Source organism: Ochotona princeps, chromosome 9, assembly GCF_030435755.1.
Source record: "Ochotona princeps isolate mOchPri1 chromosome 9, mOchPri1.hap1, whole genome shotgun sequence".
NCBI classification, from domain to species: domain Eukaryota; kingdom Metazoa; phylum Chordata; class Mammalia; order Lagomorpha; family Ochotonidae; genus Ochotona; species Ochotona princeps.
Window position 1 is genome coordinate 35,039,718 of NC_080840.1, and position 24,981 is coordinate 35,064,698.

A 24,981-nucleotide genomic window follows, 5' to 3' on the forward strand; every position below is an offset into this window, starting at 1 on the left:
GCAAATTCATAGAAAAGCTGTATTGTGGGTGAAAAAAAAAAAAAAAAACAGGGATGAGTTTCAAAACCTGTTGGCATCAAAATAATTTTACAATTAATTTCATTTTTGCCATGAATTTAAACTTTTTGTTTTAATTTGAGAGAAAGGAGGGAAGGAAGGAAGGAAAGAAGGAAGGAAGGAAGGAAGGAAATCCCGTTACTGGTTCTATGTCCAGTGCCTCAATAATGGGGCTAGGCTGGGCCAAAGTCAGGTGATGGGAACATAAATCAATTTTTCCATGTGGGTGGCAGAAACTCAAATAGAGCTATTTTTGCTGTCTCCCAGGGTTTGCACCACTGGGAACATGGGGATAAAGAGCCAGGGTCCAGAGTCAAATGTAGGATGCAAGTGTCCTAACCACTAGGCAAATGCCCCTTCTCTCAAGAACTTCTGGAAGTATTGCAAGAAGGCTTTATAATGTTAATACCACCATATTCCTTTGTTTTAGAAATAAAAGCTAATGTGGGTTAGAAAGTTGGCTGGAACTTTTTTTTGCATATTTATACCAGCAAATTAGGAATATCTCTCATCATGATAACACAGGAAATTTTGGGAAATATACACATTCAGTTTAACTTTTTTCCCCTTGATACAGATTTACATGTATAGGGGATCACCACTCTCCCCCTCCACCCTCCCTAAATTTCCCTCTTATTATTTGTCCCCAAGTTATTCTAAGGGCTTAGCCATTCATTTTACTGTTACAGATTTAACTATCCGATATATAAGTGTATCATGACATTACTAATGTAGGAAAAGGAAGAAAAACATGTAGCATAATGTAAAAGCATAATTAAAAACAGTCATGGGAGTTCTCTTATTTGGGGGTAAAGACACTTGCTGCATATATCTCTTATTTCTCAGTATGCTACATTCATTTTAACTTGCATTTTAGAGTTAGCTTGACTTCTGATAAACGAATGTACTTAGAATGATCACACATCCATCTCTCATTTAATAAAGTGTACTTTGAAAATATTGCCCTTATTAATGACTAACAGAACACACCAGTGTTCATTATTCTAGTAATTCAATTTCCAGAAGTTTGTGCAATAAATCAGAAAAAGGTTAAAGTATTTTTCATGCCACAATAAAACCTATCAATCTATTTTATTTGATTACCTTGTGTAATGAGGCTTTCTCAAGGCCAGATTACCTTACTCATTATAATTATGCCTAATCATATTTTTTGCTTAAAATGGAAAATGATTTAAAAACGGTGGAAATACAGTTGAAACTAATCTATGATTTTTTTTCTCCTTCTCTGTACATTTCAGAAAAATGACATTCTGTTCTCTTTCTCAGTAAAGGGAAAAAAGTCACACTGTTCTCATGAAAAACAGATTAGGGATATAACATCTGGACAAACCTCATTTCATTCACTGATTTAAGAATACAATAAAATCATGTTTGGTATTTTTTAACTCAAAATTCTAATCCTATAAGAACCCTTTTCACTAGTGCACAATACGATGCTTTTCTGTGTGGTTTCATTTTATTCTATGTGAATAGAATTTGAATTCAATCAATCAGTTTATTTCTTGAATAATTTTATCAAGAGAGAATAGTAAGCATTTCATGAAGTATTTTCCCCATTTCTAAAATTATCTTTTTTTCTGGGCAGGAGTTTTTCGTCCTTGTGCCCTATGGGGTCATTACCTCTTTTTGGCTCCAGTTGAGTTCTCATAGCACCTACTGTGTGTGTGTGTGTGTGTGTGTGTGTGTGTGTGTGTGTGTGTGTGTTTGTTAGTCAATTGTGATTACCTGCAGGATTGAATGTCTATGTCCTGCTCTTGCCAAGCAGAACCATTGTTACTCCAAACTAACACAGAATAAAAATGCCTGTGGTCCCCCTTACACAGTAAGGCAAAACACTGGAATAAAAGTGTCCCAGGAAAGGATGTGAGGGAAGATAAAGGATGGTGACCACTAGAGATGGAAACATTGTTTAACTATTCAGAAGCATAATTTGATAAGAAGAAAAATATGTTACAGACAAGAATGCTCAAAAATGAAAAGACCAAAACAGCATGAGTTGGGAAAGATGCTGAGTAATTAGCACTCCCATGAAAATGATACCACTTTCCATCTCTGTGGTAATTTCCAATATAGTTAAACACCACCCATCAATACTCCTTCTAGAAAAGAGAATAAATGCAATATATCCATTCAAGGATTGGTATAAAAAAATCATACCTGCTCAATTATACTAGCTAAACCGTAAATAGCTTAAAGGCCTAACCACAGAATTCCCAAGTATTCTTTGTCCAGAAGAATCAATGAAGATCCTATGGTGTATTCATACATCAAAAAACTATTAGGCAATAGGAAGGGACAAACTGCTGTTAATGCAAAAACATGGATGAACTGTTAGGCCAAATGTTTAATTAAGGAAGCCTGGTTCAAGTCTATATACTGACACTTCTCTGCTTTCTTTAAGTAAAAAAGATAATATACTGTATGACTCCATTTCTATGAAGTTCAAATAGAAGAGACATGTGGTGAGGAGGAGGATGGCCACACTGACTTTGGTGGAGTCAGGTTGCTTGGAAGAAGTACATGAAAGCTTGCTTCAGTAACAGGAATGCTTTGTGTCTTCATCTGGGCAATAATTTCCCATATTCATTTTCCACACATATATTTAGAAGTATACTTAAAATCTCTGCATGTACAGAATGCCAATTAAATTTCAAAAAACAGCATGAAGAAGGATTAGTTACATCTGCAAAAACTAATAAACATAAAGTAAGAACAATACACTTATCAATTAATTCTCAAGTTCACATACTAATGTGTACAACGAGAGAGAGAGAGGAACTTCAAAGCCAGGAGAAAAAATTTTATAACTTACTGGGAAATGGAACTTAGCACTTTTTTAAAAGTAGATTTTTGTTGGATTGGTTTATTGGTTGGCTTTAGTCATCTACTCAAGAAGAAATAAATTTTAAGATAATTTGCACAAGAAGTTTAAAGAAAATTAAATACTGTAGCATTCATAAAACTATTATAAATGACAAGGACTAACAAAGAAAATTTATAATTCAACTAAAGGTGAACTTCACAGATAATTATTTCAAATTTTTATTAAGTATTTTCTTAATTTTAAATATATGCAGACAGACTGATTTTCTACTGAACGGCTCTACTCTCCAAATACCCACAATAGCCAAGACTGGGCCAGGCTGAAGACAGGAATGGGGCAAATCTAACCAGTCCTACTACGTGGGTGGGAAACCACTATCTGCTGCACTAGTGCAAATCTGGAATTGGGGGTGGAACTGGAATTTCAGTCCAGACACTTCAACAAGGACTGTGGTCATCTCAAGTGAGCAGCATCATAATTGAATGTCAACCACTTGAAAATAATTTTTACTTATTCTTTCATTCGGCAATTTACTCAAACTGGAATTTTTCATCAACTATTTAATTACACCCTCAAGTTCATGTATATTTAATGCTGATCAAAAACCCTTGTTGCAACCCCATAAACATGGTTAAAATAACTTATTTGACAAATAGTACTCAAAATTTATATGTAGGTTAGTTGTCTGGTTATCAATGCAATACAGATACATATAGATTAGAAAGTAGTAAGTGTGATAAGTATCATGGTGAATTACCCACTTGGAACAACTTTCAAACATGAACATCATGAATTAGAGGAAATAGATTGCTGAGACTGACCAATCCGATAGGAACTCCATTAAGCTAGAGAATAATGCGGGTCAGTTGATGCTTCTGCTTGTGGAATAAATTGGTACTTGAGACTCCAGCAACACAATAAACAGAAAACCCAAACACAGATTCTGCTTCTATAAATGTTATTCCTTTTGCAGAACTTATATAAATAGATATCATTCCAAAGTTGTTTACACTGACACATTAGGTTTTATTCCTAGGAAAGCCGCAGCTAACGTAGTTTAAATAGAAAAATATGGCCTCGTGAATCCTAGTCTTTCTTGCAATGCTCATGATTTTTCCGGTTTTCTGATACATTGACCTTTTATGTATTTGCTTTTGTAACAATATTTGACAGAAAAGTTCATTTTGCATTAGTACAGCCACTCCACTAATCTTCTCACTGCTTTTTCAAAAAATTGTTTCTCATCCTATCAGCTTCAACATATTTGTAGCTGTGAATTCAGGATGATTTATAAAAACAAACAGTTGGATCACATTTATATAAAAATTCATTTTATCAATCTCTACCTTTTATTTGATGCATTTAATCCACTTACATTTAAAGCGATAAATTGTAAGAAAAGAATTCTGCTTTTTTCTTTTTGAAAAGATTTATCTATTTCTAAAGACTAAGTTACAGAGGGCGAGAGGCAGAGAGATAGAAACCTACCATCTACTGGCTCATTCCCCAAATGGCAGCAACAAAAGGCGCCAGTACTTTGCCCACTATGCTACAGCACCGGTTATCTTATTTATTTTCTATGTCATATATTTCTTGTTACCCAATTCACCCATTGTTGGTTTCTTTCTGATCATTTGATTGTTTCCTAGTTCATTATTTTTATTTCCTCCTCATTTCCTTTCTGTATTTTTGTTAATGTTTTAGTGGTCATCCTTGAGGTTACAATTACTTCCTGAATTTACATTTACTTGAAACATCACTGCTTTATATGGTTGGAGTTACTGACTAATGTCCCTTAATTTTATTCTAAAGGGACACCTACAGCAAATAATAACTAGTAATGGGTTCTTTTCATTTCTGTTTGTCTGGAAATTTATTTGCTTTATTATTCTTTTTTTTTAAAACTTTTTAAATTGGGAAGTCAGATTTACAGAGATGAGGAAGAGAGGAGGAGGAGAGAGAGTGGAAGATCTTCCATCCGCTGATTCATTCTCCAAGAGGCTGCAACGGCTGGTGCTGAGCCCACCCGAAGCCAAGAGCCAGGAAGTACTCCTGGGTCTCCCATATGGGTCCTGGTCCCAAGGCTGTGGGCCATCCTTGACTGCTTTCCAAGTCCACAAGCAGGGAGCTGGATGGGAAGTGGGGCTGCCAGGATTAGAACCAGCGCTGATATGGGATCCGAGAGTGTGCAAGGCAAGGACTTGAGTCTCTAGGCTACCACATCGTGTCCTTTTGTAACAATTTTTTTTAAAGATTTATTGTTATTAGAAAGGCATATTTCTGGGGAGAAGGGGAGAGAGAGGGAGAGAGAGAGACAGAGAGAGAGAGAGAGAGAGAGAGAGAGAGAGAATCTTCCATCCAATGGTTCACTGCCCAAGTGGCTACAGTGGCTGGCACTAAGCCAATCCAAAGCCAGGAGCCAAGAGCTTCTTCTGGGTCTCCCATGTGGGTGCAGGGTCCCAAGGCTTTGGGCTGTCCTCAGCTACCTTCTCAGGCCACAAGCAGGGAGCTGGAAGGGAAGTGGAGCAGCTGGGACAGGAACTGGAGCCCATATGGGATCCTGGATAGTGCAAGGTAAGGATTTAGCCACTGAGCCATTGTGATTGGTCTCTTACACTTTTTGAGGGATTACATTAATAGGCATAACATTTTTGGTTAATAGATTCTTTAGAACTTTGAACTAGGTCACCGCTCTTTCTCCTGGCCTTCATTGTTTCTGATGAGAAATTAGCTGTTAATGGCATTGAAGATCCCTTGTCCCTGGCCCACTGTGTATGCTGTTCTAGTCTCTTCGACTTTAAATGGCTTAAATATAATGTGTGTCTGTACATGGATTCCTTCCTTGAGTTTTCCTTGCTTAGAACTGACAGAACGTCCCAGATATGTGCATTCATATTTTCCATCAAACTAACGCTATTTTCAATCTCTACTTATTCCTTCTCTCCTGTTAGTTCACTGTTTGACTTCTGTAACATTGGGTATGTGGATGTGTTTGAGGGTGCTCCATCCACTATTATTTTTGGATCTGGTAATCTTTTCCTTTTTTTTTTGTTTCTACTCCTAATGAAATCACTCCAACAGATGCATCTTCAAATTCAGTGATCGTTCTTTCTACTCAAATACGTGCAGAATATCTCTAGAATCTTTCACATCAGCTATTGTACTTTTCAGCCAGAATTTCTACTTAGATACTCATTATAATATTTATTTATTTATTTATTGGTGTTGTCTTTTTTTTGGCAGTATCATAATGTATTTTGAAATTTTTATTTAAGAGAGAAGAGATTTCACATAATCTATAGGTACAATTCTAGGAAGAAACCACATTTCCCTCCTTCCCTCTAACCTTCCTTCAACCTACTTCCTTGCTTCCCTTATTTTTTTGCCTTTTTTTTAAAGATTTGCAAAAACATATTATCAACCCACTTTTTCAATCTCTTTTTTCTTCTCTCTTTTTAAGTAGAGAGTTTAGTTCATTTACAAAGTTATTATTTATGGGGCCTGGCGCAGTAGCCTAGTGGCTTCAAGTCCTTGCTCTGCATGAGCCGGGATCCCATATGGGCACTGGTGCAGGTCCCCGTGTCCTGCTTCCCTTCCAGCTCCCTCCTAGTGGCAGCAGTTAAGAATGGCTGAAAGATGGGCCTGGCGGCGTGGCCGAGTGGCTAAGGTCCTCGCCTTGAATGTGCCAGGATCCCATATGGTCGCCGGTTCTAATCCCGGCAGCTCCACTTCCCCTCTGTCTCTCTTCCTCTCTGTATATCTGACTTTGTAGTAAAAATAATTAGAAAAAAAAAAAAAGAATGGCTGAAAGCTTTGGGACTCTGCATCCATGTGGGAGACCCGGAAGAGGCTCTGGGTTCCTGGCTTCAGAATGGCTCAGCACCTGCCAGTGGCCTTCACTTGGGGAATGAATCAATGGATGGAAGATCTTCCTCTCTGTCTCTTCTCCTCTTTGTCTCCTCTCCTCTTTGTCTCCTCTCCTCTGACTTTCCAATTAAAATAAATGAATCTTAAAATGAAATAAATAAATAAATGAAAATGAAAATTTCCAATGAAAACAAATCTTTAAAAAAAGAAAATTATCATTTTTAAGTAATGGCTTAGTCTTGACAGTTTTCTGTAAAATTTCCTATAGTTCTGTTTTGCACCTCCTTTTCACTATTCTGAGGAAGGTCCTTCTGCCTTCATGTTCTTGCTTGATGCTTGTTACCTTGCTTTGTTTCTGTGTATAGCACATCCTTAACACCATGTTTACAGCTGGCTGGGTGCTAACAAATTCTTTCAATTTTTGCTTGTTTCTGAAAGTCTTTTATTTCACCTTCATTTAGAAATGAAAGCTTTGCTGTATAATATCAACCTTTCTTTTTCTTTCTTTCTTCTCTTCTCTTTCTTTTTTTCTTTAAGAACTTGGGACTACAGCTTTCCTTTCTATCCTTGTCTGTGGCATTTCGGATAAATATTTTGCTGATTGGAGATCCTCTAATGGTGATGTATCATTTTTTCTTGCACATTCTAGGATCTTTTATGCTGATTTCCTTTTGAAGGTTTGAATATAATATGTGACGGTGAACATATTCTCTGATTGTGTCCAGCTGGGATTGTTTGTGATTCACGCACTTGCATGTCCATATCTTTGTACAAATTAGGGAAATTTTCTGACATTATTTCACGTTTCTTGTATTTCTCATTTCCTATTTTTTTAAGATTTATTTATTTTTATCAGAAAGGCAGACATACAGAGAGGAGAAGAGACAGACAGGAAGATCTTCCATCCGATCATTCACTCCCCAGGCTGGGGAGCTGAGCCAATCCGAAGCCAGGAGCCAGGCACCTCTTCTGAGTCTCCCACGTGGGTGCAGGGTCCCAGGGTTTTGGGCTGTCCTCAACTGCTTTCCCAGGCCACAAGCAGGGAGCTGGATGGGAAGTGGGGCTGCCAGGATTAGAACTGACACCCATATGGGATCCCAGGAGTGTGCAAGGCGAGGACTTCAATGGCTACTCTATTGTACTGGGCCCTTTTATTTTTTTTTTAAATTAAGTTTATTTTATTTTTTATTGGAAAGTCAGATATACAGAGAGGAGAGACAGAGAAGAAGATCAGGGAACTGGATGGGAAGCAGGGTGGCCGGGATTAGAACCGGCGCCCATATGGGCTCCCACTCGTGCAAGGCGAGGACTTGCAGCCACTAGGCTGTGGTGCTGGGCCCTGTATTTCTCATTTCTGTGTATGTAGAGAAACACTTGTAAGTATCCTCTCTGGAAGCTTTGTGGAAATGTGCCCCTCCTTGTAGTGGACTTCAGTGGGACCATGGAGCTCTGTCCATCAGTGAGGAGCGCAACAAGGCAAGTAAGTGTGGCGGGCCTCTTCGGGAAGCACTAGGGCAGAGAGGACAACCATGTGATGGTGGTCGGTTGTGATCACTGTCTCCACCTTGCTTTGTGCCAAGGTGAACCTCTGTGTGCCTATACTCCTCACTCGGAAAAGTTTACAGCTGGTGAAAGACTTTTAAATTTGAAAAAATTATAATCACACCATTTATGGGCTCTGCTATGAGCTGCTTTGGGCTGGGTAGATGGACTCCAGGAATGATCCCTCTTCTAGTTGAGTCTAAAGTACAGACGATAATTCCTTCCTTCTTGTTTAGGTTTTTTTCCTAGTAATTCCTACCGAATGCTAGCAGATCTCTTTGAGAAAGTTTGTTTCCTTAGAGAAAATGTATTAGACATTGTAATACAGTTGCATAGAAGCTTCAGAATGTGTATACAAACCACAAATAACCTCACATATTTTCACTATAATTTAGAAAACTGTCTAGTAATTGTTTGGCTCATTTAGGAAATTCTAGCAGTTATAATAATTGAGCTAGTATTTCATAGGGAAGCATAATTATGAAATAAAGGTAGCTATTAATCTGAATATAATTTTGAAAATAAATTTTGCCATGTAATTTTAAGAAACATTAAATTATATTTTACATACATATATTACTACAAATATATTATAAATAAAGACGTACTTACTAAGAAAAAGACCTTGAATATTAGTGTTAATTTTATTCCCATGGAAGTTTAGGAAACTATGTCCATTAAAATAGCTTTCATGAAAACATTGTTCTTAAAAAGATGGTGAAGGGAAAAAAGCATACCTTCAGAACCAGAGGAAGACAAGTAATAATTTTCTAAATAGCATTTGCTGTATAACTAGCACCTAAGTTTATCCAGATTTAATATAAATTCTATCGCATTGGAATGCAAAAAAAGATTATGCATGTATGTTTCTGGTATTACCATGAAAATACTTGCTGAAAAATACTTACATTGAGAAAATATTTAGTGCCAAACAATTTTTTTGTTTAAAGTTTTATTTTTATTGGAAAGTCAGATATACAAAAAGGAGAGACAAAGAAGAAGATCTTTGGTCTGATTATTCACTGCCTAAGTGGCCACAAAAGCTGGTGCTACACCAATCTGAAACCAGGAGGCAGGAACTTCCTCCAGGTCTCTCACATGGCTGCAGGGTCCCAAGGCTTTGGGATGTCCTCTACTCCTTTCCCAGGCCACAAGCAGGGAGCTGCACAGGAAACTGGGTGGCTGGGATTAGCACCGGTGCCCATATGGGAACCCAGCACATGCAAGGGCCCTGATTTGCTCACTTTTTTTTTTTTTTGAGGGGAAATGAACACATGATTTTATTTTCATTAAAAATCATTTCCAATCAGCTGTTATTAAAATAAAAATAATACTTAAATAGGCTAAAAGAATAAGATGAACTAAACCAACTACAGTTCCTTAGAGACCTAGTTAAGTTGAAAACACCACCTGAGAATCTAAGAAAAGGGTTTCACATATTAAACATAACTTTGTGGAGGGCAGTAACAGTTACACGAAGCTCTCACCTTGCTGCAGTCACAGTGGAAGCAGTCAACTAATGCATTTTTTTTACAGGTATACACCGCTTTATTAATCTGCATGCATATATATGGTCAGATAAAATTCATTTCTCTGATAAGCACTCTTTCTTTTTTTTTTAATTACATTTCATTTTGTGACACCATTTCATAGGCTCTGGGGTTCCCCCAACCCCTCCTCGTACTCTCCCCCCATGGTGGATTCCTCCACCTTATTGCAGTGTTACAGTTCAAATCCAGTCATGATTCTTTCACTGCAAGCATGTACCATGCACAAAGTCCAGCATCTTCTTGTCCAGATCAATTCAACAGTTTCTTGGGCAGACCATATCTGGTTTGAAAGCAGAGCTGAGTGCCAAACAATTTTTGTCTTCTAGATCATACAAGATCATAAGAGAGTATTATATAGGAAGCAAAAATAATTTAAATTTAAAAAAAAATTTTTATAATATAGATCAGGTGTCAGCAAGCACTTCGTATAGAGAAGATAGTTAATATTTTAAGCTTTGTGGGCTACATGAATTCTCTATTGCATAACCAGTCAACAACAGGAAAAAAAAAAACTAGTCTGAGATTGATGAGATCTGTACAATAATAGGTACAGGCTGGGTTTGGTCTACAGGCCATGATTTGCTAATTCCTGCTATAGATCACTAACAATAGTCATTGTTCCATGATATTCCTTGAAGAGTCATTTAATAAGTTCAAAGTTTTTTTTTTTTTATATTCACCAAAATGGATTTTCCCCTCTAAGAGTTCTTTTCCTGTCTGGTATCACCATACAGATGCCGGAGGCAAACCTCACCATTAGTATGCAGAGGAGTGGCTTCCCTTTCTCCCTGCTCCTGACCACTCATTCAAGTCCAGTTACTCTGTAGAGCATTAGGCCTCAGTCATCCCTCATGAACAATATGTATACCACTTAACATTATGACAATAATTAAATCCTTCACAAGAACAAAACACGATGAATAATTCAGCACACTGTTAGATATAGCTGGATAGACTACATTTCTTTGCTGTGAATTTAAAGTGATTTGAGTACAATACCAGCACCTTATTGTCAAGGACTGATTTCTATTTTCTATCTGTGTATTGATGCACAAATGTATCCTGGTCATGTTTGCAATGTGTACTTGCAGTGAGCTGCTGGAGTTGATCTCACTTTGAGCCCCACAGGGGGTAAAGACCACAAGTCAACCCCTTTCTCCTGTAGGCGGATGCATTTGGGAAGGATAAACAAAATGAAAGGAAGACCTCAGAGTGGACACCTTCCGCCAGAGGTGTGTGTTTCCCTTGCACAGTGTAGAGCTGATGCTGTGAAGTGGCTTTTCAGCCAGGGTTTGTATTTCTAGTCTCACATGCAGTTTCATTTTGTGAGTGATTTTGCTATTAAAATTTGAGCAGAAAGCAGGTAAGCCACTTCCAGAACTGTCCCATTAAAAAACAAAAACAAACAAACAAACAAACCCCCTCCCTTGCCCATCAGCTGGATGTCAATGTTCAAGGCATAATGAAAGCCATGTTGGTGAAGAGTCTGTGAACTTGCATCCCCTAGCAACTACTACAGAGCAGAGCCCAAAGGTAGATTGCTCAGTGATAACAGCATCAATTCCTATGCTTTTGGTCATTTATAGAGTCACTGTAAAATAAAAAACCTGTGTTTGTTTCCTATGGGTTCGTTCTTTCCCTCCCTGTGTGTGGAGCATGCCCTCATGATCTACATGGAGACACATTTGTACAAGGACTCATGGATACCATCAAGATGAAGCAGTTCTGTCAATGTGTGCGTCTATCTTGAGTGTGTTTTTCCTTGCCAATCTTTCAGAAGTTTCAAATAAAGTTATTTATGATTTCATCCATGGATTTGAATATGCCATGGTACATTTCAAAACCGTATGGAGGAATCAGCCTTCTTTCAGATCTAGGAATTTCAGTGGTAAGGAAATTTTAAGCCAGATTGAAGTTTAAATCCAACCAATCTTTTTCAGTAGAGTATATTATAGAGAATGAAATAGCTTTAGAACATTTCTTTTGGATATGTTGATTTTTTTAAGTCCAAGTAATACAGAATTTCAAATTCTCCTTTGAAAATGATTCGGTGGGGGGGAATGTTAGAGCATATGAAACTGTGTCACAAAATGAAATGTCATTAATAAAAAAAGATTCTGGGGTCCGGCGTGATAGTGTAGTGGTTAAGGTCCTTGCCTTGCATGCCTGGGATCCCATATGGGCGCCGGTTCTAATCCCGGCAGCTCCACTTCCCATCCAGCTCCCTGCTTGTGGCCTGGGAAAGCAGTCAAGGATAGCCCAAAGCCCTGGGACCCTGCACCTGCTTGGGAGACCCGGAAGAAACTCCTGGCTCCTGGCTTCATATCTGCTCAGCTCCAGCCGTTGTGGCAGCTTGGGGAGTGAATGATCGGATGCAAGATCTTCCTCTCTGTCTCTCCTCCTCTCTGTGTATCTGACTTTCCAATAAAAATAAATAAATGTTTAAAAAATGATTCTGCTAATCTTCCTACCTTGAGGACAAAGACCAAATACTTACACATGAGTTTTATGACCTTCCTGTTTAGAATCTTTCTTATCCCTCCCAATTTTACAAGCCCACCATTGTGCATCTGGCCTCAGTTCTTCCCTGATTCACCAGGCTGCTGTACTCTCTTAACCTCCAGCCATTACACACGGTAGTTTATTCCACCCATACGTAGTACTCTCCCCCTTCCTCCCAGTTTTCCTCCTTAGCCTGTTTCTATTCAATCCTTAGGTCTCATTCATATTTCAATTCTTCTCTTAAGCAGCTTATTCTGACTCTTCTTCAATGCCAGTTTAGGCAAACTTCTTGTATCTTCCAGGAACACTTTTCTATCATTGAAGATCTCATGTCTTAATATTATAGTTGAGTTGATCCACAAAAATGTTTGTGATCTCATACATTTTGCTCACTTAATAGTTACTCTAGGGGCCAGTGCTTTGGCACATCAGGTTGAGCCACTGCAAGCAATGCCAGCTGTTCATGCTATTGTTTGAGCCCTGGCTGCTCTACTTCTGATCTGGCTCCCTGCTAATGCATCTTGAAAAATAGTGAAGGGTGGCACAAATCCTTGGGCCCCTGAACCCATGTGAGAGATCTAGATGAAGCTCCTGGCTGTTGGCTTCAGCCCAGTCTAAAGCCTGCTTCTGCTGCTATTTGGGGGAGTTAACCAGCAGATGGAAGATCTGCATCTCTACTTTTCTCTGTAACTTTGACTTTTAAATAATAAACACATTTTAAACAAGTTTTTTGTGATATTATTTTCCCTGTTCAATTTCTTACATATGATCTTACATTTCTTATCATGATCTTCTTTGACCACCTACCTGCTTCAGGCTACATGTTTGTTTATTGCTGGTTCGTACCAAGCCAACCTCCTCTTTCATATGCCAAGGCATGAGAGCCTTGGAAGCCACCATTCCCACCGCTGTTACAGTAATGATATTGGCTAACTCAAGACCTCAGCACTTGGCTCCTATATTTCAGGGCTTCGGAGTAGATTTACGACAATGAGATAAAGGGGTATAAGTGAGCTCAGTGTGGAGATAGGATGTATATCTCTCACTGTTTCCATGGTATACACGAATACAGCACAACTACAAAGACTATGAAAGTGACAGCTTAGCAGTTGAATTTTCTAATGCCACAGGCTATGATTTAGAAATGATAAAGGCCTAAACTCCATGCTCCAGCATTCTCAGTTCAGCAGTGAATTCACATTGACAGGGCTAGATGAAAAAGTTTTACACAGGGTTAAAGTATTTTAATGAGACAGTTCTTAATGCTTATATGACCTATACAAATGCTCAGCAAGCCATAGTAGAGTTTTCTGTTGCTTTTTTTTTTTTTACCTTGTGTAACTGATAATATTGAGAGGCACCAACTCCACCTTGTTCCTCTGCAGTCCAGAGCACCAGGCGCAGAGTCCTCTTAGGACGGAGCCCTGGAAAAACCAGTCAAAGAAAAGAATACACATTGGAGTTGATTTTTCTCTCTCTCCATTTCTTTATTATTATTATTATTATTATTATTACTATATGATACAGTTCCATAGGCTCTGAGATTTCCCTTATTCCTGTCCCCACACTGATTTCCCCTATATTAATAAAATAGTATAGTTCTTCATAAACAGTCATAAGTCCATCATTGCTGGCATAGACAATGGCAGAGAGTCCAGTATCCTATAGTCAAGATATAGTTAACAGTTTCATTGGGAGTCCATCTTTGATCTGGAAGTAGAGAGGAATATACTACATTGTATCCTCACATCTGGATATGATAGTTTCCATTACACAGTTACTATATATCCTCTTAAATGAAAAGCCACAAAACAAAATCAACAACAGGAAAAAAACTAGAAATTTACAATGCCATGAAGTTAAATAACATACTACCAAATGACTAACGTGTTGCTGAAGAAATGAAAAAGATATGTTACACTGGAAACAGCAACACCAGAACAAAATCAAACCAAATTATTAGAAATGAAGGACACAAAAGAGCAAATTAAATATTAAGTGATTAGTCTCAATCACAGAATGGGTAAGGTAGAAGAAATAATTTCTTAATTGGAAGACATTTCTTGCCACAATGGTGAAACAGTCAAAATGCTGGAAGAGAAACTGAGTCAAACTAAGAAAAGCATTCAAAAATTAAGGGACACTGTTAAAGGCAAAATATAAGAGTTATGAGAGTTCTAGAACATGCAGAAAGAGAAGTCACATTTAAAAATGTATTCAATGAAATAATAAAGGAAAATTTCCATAATCTGGTGGAAAAAAAATGGGAAACAGAATACAGGATGGGCACAGAACTCCCAACAAGGCTGACCAAAACTGATTGTGTTTTTTTAAAGTAGCTGGTGTGGCTGCCTTCCCCATGGAAAAGATGACATGTCAGGGAAGCAATTTGAGGGCTGATATCTAGGGCAAGTTAATGACAAAAGATTTTGTAACAAGTGTTATCTGCAGACCAGTAAAAGACAGCCTCAGATCATATTCTTGTCTCAGATTTCTGCTTAGCAAGAACCAATGGATGGCCAAGTTCAGTGAGTTATTCGATTCTTTCTGTAAGATGCAGTTCAGGGAACCCTAAGTAAGAGCATGGGACCTTTCAAGGATCCTAAACGAAATCAGCTCATTTGACGGTACTTTAAGATAAACAGTCTAAGTCCACAAATAGAGCAGCCTGTCCATGTTATCCTCAGGAAAGTAAGAAATGAGAAGCAGATGTGCTAAGTGTGCTTAGCTAGGTCAGCCTTCCTGCTTGAAATAAAAGGTCACTCACTTTCAGTTAAGTAAAATGAATTGAACAGGATGACATTTACTCACCTTATAGTGCACAAACAGCTTGGTGGCAATTTCATTGACTTGTGATAGGCAAATTTGGATAGATAATCTCTGAATTATGATGGTTCAATTTGTAATTTTTTTAACTTTAGCATGGTGTAAAAGTCAAACATATTCAAGGAGAAAACGTACTTGATATTTGAATTGGAATATCTTCCCAGGTTATGTATTGGTGCAGCTCCTCCTACTCAGTCCACAGTCTCAGGAGGGCACACTGCGCCCTACGTTGTACCATGTGGCTGTGTAGGACATTCCACAAGTTGAGTGCATTACATGCATTTTTGACTGATAATTAAAGCTGAGCTTACTGAGACTTAGTGCCATCATCAATAGAGCATAATGTGCGTCTTGAGGTATTGAAGTTAATGGCAGAGGTGGAAGATCTAGAACTAGTTTTAAGTGACTCTGTTGAGTTCAACAGGACCATAAGCAGGCTCTGATTTCGGAACATAAATTCTATAATAAGACGGAACAATAAAAGTGCTTTTTTGTGGGGTGATTTAATCTGCTCTGGTTCAGATCAGATGATGTGGTTTCTGAGAGACACAAAGGCAGGAAAAGATGAAACCGAACTAAAATCTTCCCAGGAAGATCTGTATTTCTCCTTCTTACTGAGGAGCTTTTGGAGAAAGACTGAAAAGCTCTTAGAGTGGCTTTGAGATGGACATTTCACAGATCTCAAGGATAACCATGTGTGGCTACACTCTGTACCCCATACACGGGCAATTGCAACTTACATGAAAAAATCCCTCAAGACATAGAGCTGTGTTCTACTTGCTCTAGGCATTGAAAGGCATTCTCGTTTCATAACCCTAGCATCCAGAAGTGAAAACAGAGGAGCTACATTATTCACCAAATTATGTAGAACTTGTGAAGGCCCATTACCCTTGAGCACTTAACATCAAGAGAGCACAGCTGTGGAACAGTCTAACCTGCATTCCAGTCGTATCTTAGACAAGTGGTTTCCACCTCCAACACATCAACAAATCCCATTGTCTAGGTCCAAGTGGAATCTACAACATTGCTACCATCTTTTCCTTTTGTCCCCACCTTCTGACACCTGGAATGATACAGTTGGCAATTAACTGGTTTCCCTATTAGCTTCTTCTCCCCTGTGCAGCAGTGGATGCTCCATACAGTTAGTAGCACCTTCAGATCATTTCAAGTTGTTTTTAAGATTTTACTTTTGTTTTACTCGAAAGGCAGAGTGATCTAAGTGCAGGAGAGTGTGTTTGTGGGTGGGGGAGTAACATGAGAAAGGTGGGGGAGGAAATCCCTGAAGCTAAGGAACTGGATCATGAAAAATAAATAAATAAATAAAGGGAATGGCAAGCACATTGGAGCTAATAAAAAGCAATTGAGCAGCTTATTGTAAATAAAAAATAATACAAGAAAATGTTCTGAATATCTCTTTAGATTTTGTGTGCCACCTGGCAGTCATTACCATACAGGGATACTCTCCTCTGCATTTCAAATCTGCCAGATGACAACAAAGAAACAATTGACTTGAAGTGAAGTCTAAAGCCTCAAAACAACTGCATAGCTTTTGGGTACTGGAAAGACTGAGTCTCCTCAAACCATTGAGAGTTTCAGCACCAAGCCACACCCACTTCTCTTAACAGAGGGTTCTGCAGAAGAAGTGAGAAACCCAGTGACAACATGAGTATCAGAGGAGCACAGGCCATGGAGACCATCTGCAGCTATCATTCATTCCGGGCTCTGCCACGTCCGGCTCGGTGAGACTGGATTAGCTACCTCATCTCACTCAGCCTCAGTTTCTGCATCTATACAAGAGGAAAACAGAGATTTCCTCACAGATTGTTATGGGACAGGCACTTCAGTGTGGCTGGTTAAGCTGCCACTGAAGACTCTCACTTCCCATCCTGGAGCATCAGTTTGACTTTTTACTGTTTTGTTTCCTATTCTCTGCTAATGTCTCTGGGAAACAGTGGCTGATTGCTCAAAAATCCGAGTTCCTGCTTCTCGCCTGGGAGACCAAGACAGAATTCTGGGCCCCTGACTTCGTCCTGACTCAACCCTGACTGTGTGTGGCCATTTGGGGAATGAACAATCAGATAAAAGATTTTTTTCTCATTCCCTGTCAATCAGCCTCTCAACTAAATACACAAATAAATAATCTCAAAGGCAATTGAGATAAGGCAAAAATACATGATTGACTTACAACAGCAGAAAAACTCAAACTAATCTTGCCATGCTTTTCCAAACCACGGATTTTTAAAAATATTATTGTTTAACAATGTATATTGACTCAAATTCCCATTTACTATTCCATTTCAAACAGTGCAGAACTATGTACAATTCTGTTCTCTTTTGAGTTAGATCTACAGAAAAAAATGACTTTCTCTGAAACATATTCATTTTACTCATAAATGCACTAATTCATAAATAGGTTTTTTGTCAATCCTCCCTTAACAACAGTTTGGAAGAACATGCCTATATTTAAAGAGAGTTCTCTTCCTGCTACAAACATGATTAATACGAGTAAGAGAAATAAATATTGACATGGTAGTATATGAACTGAATGAGAAGACGTGCCAAGGCATCCTGGTTAAATAAGTAGTAGTTAAGACCAGTTTTCATTTTGGGCAAAGTACATCACTTGTCATATAATATATGTGCATATTCTCAATTTTTTAACATATGGAGGCATGGGTAAACAAAGATTATTTTGGTAAAGCAAAATTGCATCTATTTCTGTTTGTATTCAAGAACATAAAATTACATCAAAGATCTTTGTTCATGGAAAAATCAGTTGATATCCTTCTTAGTTATGCAAATATGAACACAATAGTTACTTTTGTTAGGGCACTGGGGGCAGTGTATCAGAAAGTCTTTCAAAGTGTGTTTTTTTTTTCAGATGTGGGTGTTGTGGTAGAGTTGGTGCTAGGGACACATGCATTCTATATCAGAAGGCTGGTTCATCATTTTTGTTCTGTTTTGATTTTTTTGGTTTTTTTTATTATAATTATTTTCTACTTGCAAAGTGTTGATATCTTTATGAAATGGAGTGTTAAAACCATGGTTACAGAATGAAATGAAAGTATGCTATTGTATAAACTATTAAACAAACAAAGAAATAATGAGGGAGGGGGGTGGGTAGGGGAATCCAGACAGGAAGGGGTAGGGTGGGACATAGTTCTAAGCTCCTAAATCCATATTGTGATACACATGAAATTTGTCCACTTAATATAAATAATTAATTTTTTAAAATGTTGGTTCAAGTCTTGGCTGCTCCACTCCTGCTAATGAACCTAGGATGGAGCAGATGACCATCTAAGTATCTGCATTCCTACAATGCAGGAATCCAATATTACAGGAGATGCCGATGGAGTTTCAGGCTAACGGCTTCAGCCTGGCCAAGTCCTGGCTATTGAGGCTATTTGGGGAGTGAACCAACAGAAGATCTCCTTTTATGTCACTTTACTTTACAAATAAACAAATGAATAAACCTTAAAAATAAATTAAAGTCCTTCTAGCAAACTGCTAACTCTTGGGCCCCCTGTAGAAACAACCTACAGGGGCAAGAAAGTTGGCGTGTTGAAGGAGCCCAGCATCTCCTGGGAAGGACACTTGTTTCCTTGGGTTGGGGTGCAGGGATGAGAGGCTTGTGGCAATACTGACTGAAGTCATGGGGAAGGAAAGACCCGGAAGCCATGGGAGTAATCAGACTCTGCCAAGGGAAGAGTCTCAACTGCTGACTGGGCTTCAACAAGATTGCTTATGTTTCTCTGGGGAGAACTAATTTCAGCCTAACCTAAGGCAAATGCCAGAAGCTGCCACCTGACACATAGGTTGTGTTTTAAGAAACAATGGCAGAGAATGGAAATGAGTGGTAATACTGTTGTCCCAAAGGGCACCAGTATGACACAGGTTGCAAATGATGCTGTGCCACAGTCAGGGAGAATAGTAATCTCAGGTAGTATGAGGGAACTGGGCAGGATGTCAGGAATAAGTGAGCTAGGAGATTCCCCCGCAACTTCTGTCTCTGTACTGTAAATCCACCCCTTCACGTATCAATCCAGTATGCTTACTATTCCATGAGGTGCCTGCATCTCGTCTGGGACTGGGATGGAGGAACACTCTGGCCCTCTCATGCCCACATTCATGTGTGTCACTCTTTTTCTCTTTAAATAAATCCTGCTCTCACTTGTGTATCTCACTGATGCTTCTGTTTTTGAAATCTGTTTTGCCTTAGGTGAGGCCAGGAACACGGAATTAAAACCAGGAAACATATTCCCATAACATGGCAGATTCAGCTACAGAATTCTGGAAGATAACTGACCTATTTGCCTTAGTAAATCTCAGGATTCACCACGGACAGTTCAGAAGCAGGGGGAAGGGCCTTCAAAGCAGATAACAGACTCCCTGCTAATAAGCCCCATGGAGACTTGGGTGATTAACTGTAAAGCAGATTAAAGAGATGTGATAATATTGTAATCTATGTTTGTGGAACAGGTCATAGCCGTTGTAATTTCCATAATTCAAAGGGAACAGTCCTACCTCATTATGATGATTAGGATTCTGTTGGCCAGGAGTATCATTAGTAATCACTGATGAAGCAAAAGCACTGTGATTGTAAGTGTGGGAAGGCCATTTCTGGCCTAACCCACTTTTCCAGGCTCTTCTGCTTCCTCCTTCTGACCCAGTCCCTACCTACACCTCGCTTCCCACTGGCTGCTGAACATGCCTAGGATTTTGGTGCTTTGCGTTTGTTCTCCTTGTATCTAGAATACTCCTCTGCTGTTTCCATCTGACGAGTTCTCATTCATTCAGTAAAATTCTTCGTCGGTACCCCTTTTTCTGGAGAGACTTTCCTAACTAACAGGCAAGGAAGACTGTTCCTTTTTTAGAGTTACACTTGAAATTTCCACACACTTCTCTTTCATTTTCATCCAACTGAATCGCTGATCTTCCTGCTAGACAATTAATTTTTTTGAGATTTACTTATTTCCCCTTTTCATATTCTGGACCAGCACCTGACATTTCACATATGCCCAATAAATGCTTACTTAAGGGCTGACAGGATAAAGATGTTTATACAAGTAAAAGGCACTACTCCTCATTTGATCTACAGCATATTGGTACCTACTTAGTTCAGAGAGTTGGTAAGATATGTGTTATTTTTGTGAGACGACACAGCAGTAAATAACACAGCAGTAGTAAAGTGAAAACACCCCAATAGTCAAGATAATTGAACATGCCTCAACTCTACATTTGCTTCAGTTGCTTCTACATTTCCTACTTTTGCAGCACAGCTGGGTCTTGTCAAAATTTAGTACATCAACAGCTCTTGTTGATTGAGTCATTAAATAAACATAATGGACACAAAAATCTTTCCAACAGCTAACTGAATTAAATTACAGGCGTCTGCATTTTTCTGACAACTCTTTTCTTACATTGATAATCTTTTGAATATAAAAATAGTGCATGCTATTCAAAATATAAAAATAAGAAATAATGGGGGAAACAAACTATAAGTATAGTGCATATCCTTGGAATTTTGTATGCAAACATTATGTGTACAAAAATGCTTATAGAAATTACCAACAGTGATACTTTAGAACTATTTTCATACAAAAGAACTTTAAAAAGTGTATATTATGGAAATACTCCTGATCATGAAAGTTTTTTGTACTGTTTAAAATTCCACTTTTATGGGCCCGGCGGCGTGGCCTAGCTATTAAAGTCCTCGCCTTGAACGCCCCGGGATCCCATATGGGCGCCGGTTCTAATCCCGGCAGCTCCACTTCCCATCCAGCTCCCTGCTCGTGGCCTGAGAAAGCAGTCGAGGATGGCCCAATGCACTGGGACACTGCACCCACGTGGGAGACCTGGAGGAGGTTTCAGGTTCCCGGCTTCGGATCGGCGTAGCATCGGCCCGTTGTGGCTCACTTGGGGAGTGAATCATCGGATGGAAGATCTTCCTCTCTGTCTCTCCTTCTCTCTCTGTATATCTGACTTTGTAATAAAAATAAATAAATCTTTAAAAAAAATAAAATTCCACTTTTATTACATTTTTGAAATACATTTGTATTATTTTTTGCTTAAAATCATGGCACATTTGTTATTTCTACAGTACAATTCATCACAAATTATAATATTAATAATATAATACTACATGTGAAAATTATAATGTATATTAACAATCAAGAAAATTATTCTCAAATGTTTTACTAGTCTAATTGTTGGATATTTAAGATATGCATTGCAGAGTTCTTAAAAACCAGAATTGCTGAGTCAAATGAAACGAATATTTTGTACAATTTGCAGCCTACTTTAATTTGATTGTGACAAATGTTAAGTATATATCATGTCTGATTGGAAACAAGACATATAAGTTTATTTTTCTTAAACTGCCTGACAATAGGACTCTTTTATCAACATATTTCTAAGTTGCATGTAGCTATTATAAGTCTGGCATAGTATGTACTTATTTCTTTATTTTTAGTGTTTATTTATATGAGAGGCAGAGAGATGGAGAGAGGGAGAGAGAGAGTTTCCACCTGCTTGTTTACTCCCCAGATGTCCACAACTGTTGAGGATGGGATAGTGTTGGGTCAGGCCAACATTGCAAACTTGGAAGGTAATTCAGGTTCCCCAGATGAGTAGCCAGGACTCGGTTATTTCAGCCACTGCTGCTACCTCCCAGGGTCTGCACTGGAAGCGGAGTAGAGCCAGAACTCAAACCGGGTACTCCAATAAGGGAGGCAGGTGTTTCAGTATTTAAATACATATTTATTTTTCCTGGTGATTATTTCTTATGCTGCTAGGTGCAAGGAGAAATTGAAAAGGCTGATTAATGATAGATTTGAACTCTGAGTCACACTTTTATCAAGAGTTCTACCTAGGAAAACATCCACTGCTGAGAGGTTCAAATAAACAGTGCAATTTTAAAGAAACTGATGGCAAATCAAGTACAAGTAGTAGCTAAACTCCTCTTAAAAATTTACATTCACCAGTGTGGTTCTTTAAATTGTATTTCTTACAAATATGGAGCTGTGTGGGGAAGGATGTTTGAACTTGAATCATGATGGTAGCTAACCTCCAACTTTTTGAACCATACGTTTCTACCAGTGAAGCAATTTTTAGCATGAGTCTCTCTCTCTCTCTCTCTCTCTCTCTCCCCCTCACACACACACACACACACACACACACACACACAAACATGTAGCTATATACTAACGTATAAGTGACACATACATAATATTGTTATACAAACACTTATTGGTAAAATGTATTTTTTCTTTTATGCAAAGAAGAAATATTTGCCTGCACTCAGATGGGTTTTCCCATATGCCTTTTGATTTGAGAGGCCAGTGCTCTGTGGGATAGATATCCTCCCGAGGCCGGCTGGTTGACTGCTATCTGCCTCTCCAGACTGGACTCCAATCCATCCCTTTCCAGAACTCTAACTCTGTGTAAACTGGCCTCTTCACTTGCCTGACCTCTTTGTGCTTTTCCTCATTATTTATGCTCTCCAATTTGCCCTTCCCTTTTTTCTTAATTTATTCAAATATCAACTACCATTCAAGACCCAGTTGTAATTCCTCTTGTTTCTCTCTTTCTTTCTCTGAACTTCAAAAGCTATCGTTTTCTGTGGTGTTCATTTGGCAGTTAACCATGATTAATGTTCTTTCTGCTTTTGGTTTTCAAACATAGCCTTTAGCAAATCCAAGAGCCCTATGCATATTAAAGCCAGTTTACAGATTAGAAGACCTAACAGAAATTGTTTTAAACCCACAGAGAGAGAGAGAGAGAGAGAGAGAGAGAGAGAGAGAGAGAGAGATGAACCAAAAGAACTTGTGGACAGAGAATGTTCCTAAACATTAAACCAGTGGTCAGCTTCATCTCCCTCAGACAATAAGGCTAGCATTGGGCAGGTGGTGTGCTGGGAATGCTCTGGCGTCTCTGAAGGGTACTATAACTGGTCTGCCTACAAATATCCAGCCGTGCACATAGAGACATGGGGCAAGCATGTCTTCAAGAGTAGGGAATACCTCCCATGAGCTTGTCTGCCATAGAAAGTGCATTCGCTGCCATAGAAAGTGCATTCTTGAGGTAGAAGAAAATAGAGTACACTCACAGTGTTTACATGAAATTTCAGTGCTTGAAAGTTTGCGACTCTAACATCAGCAAGGTAATGGGTCCAGCAACCTATTGGGCATTTGCTTTTTCAGGTCATTCTGACCCATCTTATTTATAAAAGTGATTAGGGTAAGGCAGAAATGTTATATAGTCTGTTGAAAGTATTTATGGTAGCTTGTAAAAAAATCTACTTTAAACCTCAGGGGATTATTGCTTGAGAATGATTCCCCAAGTTTATCTGCTGGTCACCCAGGGTCAAGTTTACAAGGGTGTCTTCAGTCTGTGAACACTTGGCTTTCAAAATGAAACCAATTCCATACACAGTTATGTGTTTAGTGTGGGAAGGAATGTGATGCCTCTATTCTCAGCTCTTTTCCCAGGACCCCCTGTTCCTCAAACCTTAAAATCAGTATGCTAGATTTGCCCCCATGCAGACCATAACATTTCAGGGACATCAGTTCCCACATTTACACTTATTAAAACACATCACTATCCATCTTGAATGCATAAGTCAACACTTAAAAAAATTCTCCCCATAAAAGCAGCAGCATGTAATTCTCTAACACTAACCCATAAATCAACAATAGCCATTTGAACTAACTGAAAACCAAAACACTTATCAAAAAAGAAATTTTCATAAAAGTTTAAATAACATAAAATTATCCAAAATAACAGATTTGTTCAGTCAACCTCTATTCCTGATATAAGAACATAGGAATTTAGGGCTCTGGAGAGAACAGTCTAAGTCCCCACATGCTCTTATTATCATTACTATCACAACTGCTGTTTTTACAGAAGCTTTGAATTGATCCAAAGGAAAAGTAATTGCTTATAAATGAAGTAATGAATAATGAGTAAAAAATAATGAATCTAATAATGAATAAAAAAATAATGAATCTAAAAACTGATACACCTAGCATCCACTTAGATCAGAAAAATACATCATGAGCACAGAGAAAAACACAGCTTTTCAAAAATCAGGGAACTATTACCACCAAGATTTTATCAACCTCGAGATAAGCTCCAAATGTATGTGTGTGTTAATTTTTATTGTCAAAAACATGTCTTGGAAGATAAAACATCCTCACAGTAACATTTTAGTGGCTTTCAGTTCTTCCAAGGGAAAACAATTTTTCTGCATATCAGTTTTACTGTTCTCCATGGAGAAGGAGATTACACTTTAAGGAAAGCCATTGTTGAGTTTAAGGGACAGACCTGGAAAGAAGACAATAAGGTGTGCAGCAGTGGACAGGCGACAGGGAACGACCTAACTGTTGAGGTATTTATGGCTTCCTTGATGCTGTGCGGGACACAGCTGGCTGCTGAGGAGGTGAGGCTGGAGCGAGACAGAACCGGAGTTCACTGGGTACTTAACACTCTGCCAGACTCTCTGCTCTCTTCTCTCCACACATTATCTCATTTAATTTTCATAACAATTCTGCAACACTTGATAATATTATGATGCCTGGGGGCATTGCTCCAATGTTACAGAGAAGGCCAAAAGAATCTTAAGTGACTTGTAAGGTGTCGCAAAGATAGCCAGTGTTGGAGGCTGGATCCGAGTCCAGGTTTGCTTTGTATCACAGGATTGTACCCTTTCATTTAGATCACCCTGACTTGGGTCCCCTTACCTTGAGAATATTCTCTGACAAATCATAAAAATTATTTCGGAAAAGCCCTAGG

At 38.5% G+C, this 24,981-nt stretch overlaps 1 protein-coding gene across 1 annotated transcript in view; it reads right to left on the minus strand.

Moving 5' to 3' along the window:
- CPQ (carboxypeptidase Q) overlaps positions 1 to 24,981 on the minus strand; it is a 353,449-nt gene that overhangs the window by 109,093 nt on the left and 219,375 nt on the right. The window contains exon 5 of the mRNA XM_004580618.3: positions 13,696 to 13,787. Within this exon, the coding sequence (XP_004580675.2) occupies positions 13,696 to 13,787 (92 nt within the window). The remainder of the gene's footprint in view (positions 1 to 13,695; positions 13,788 to 24,981) is intronic.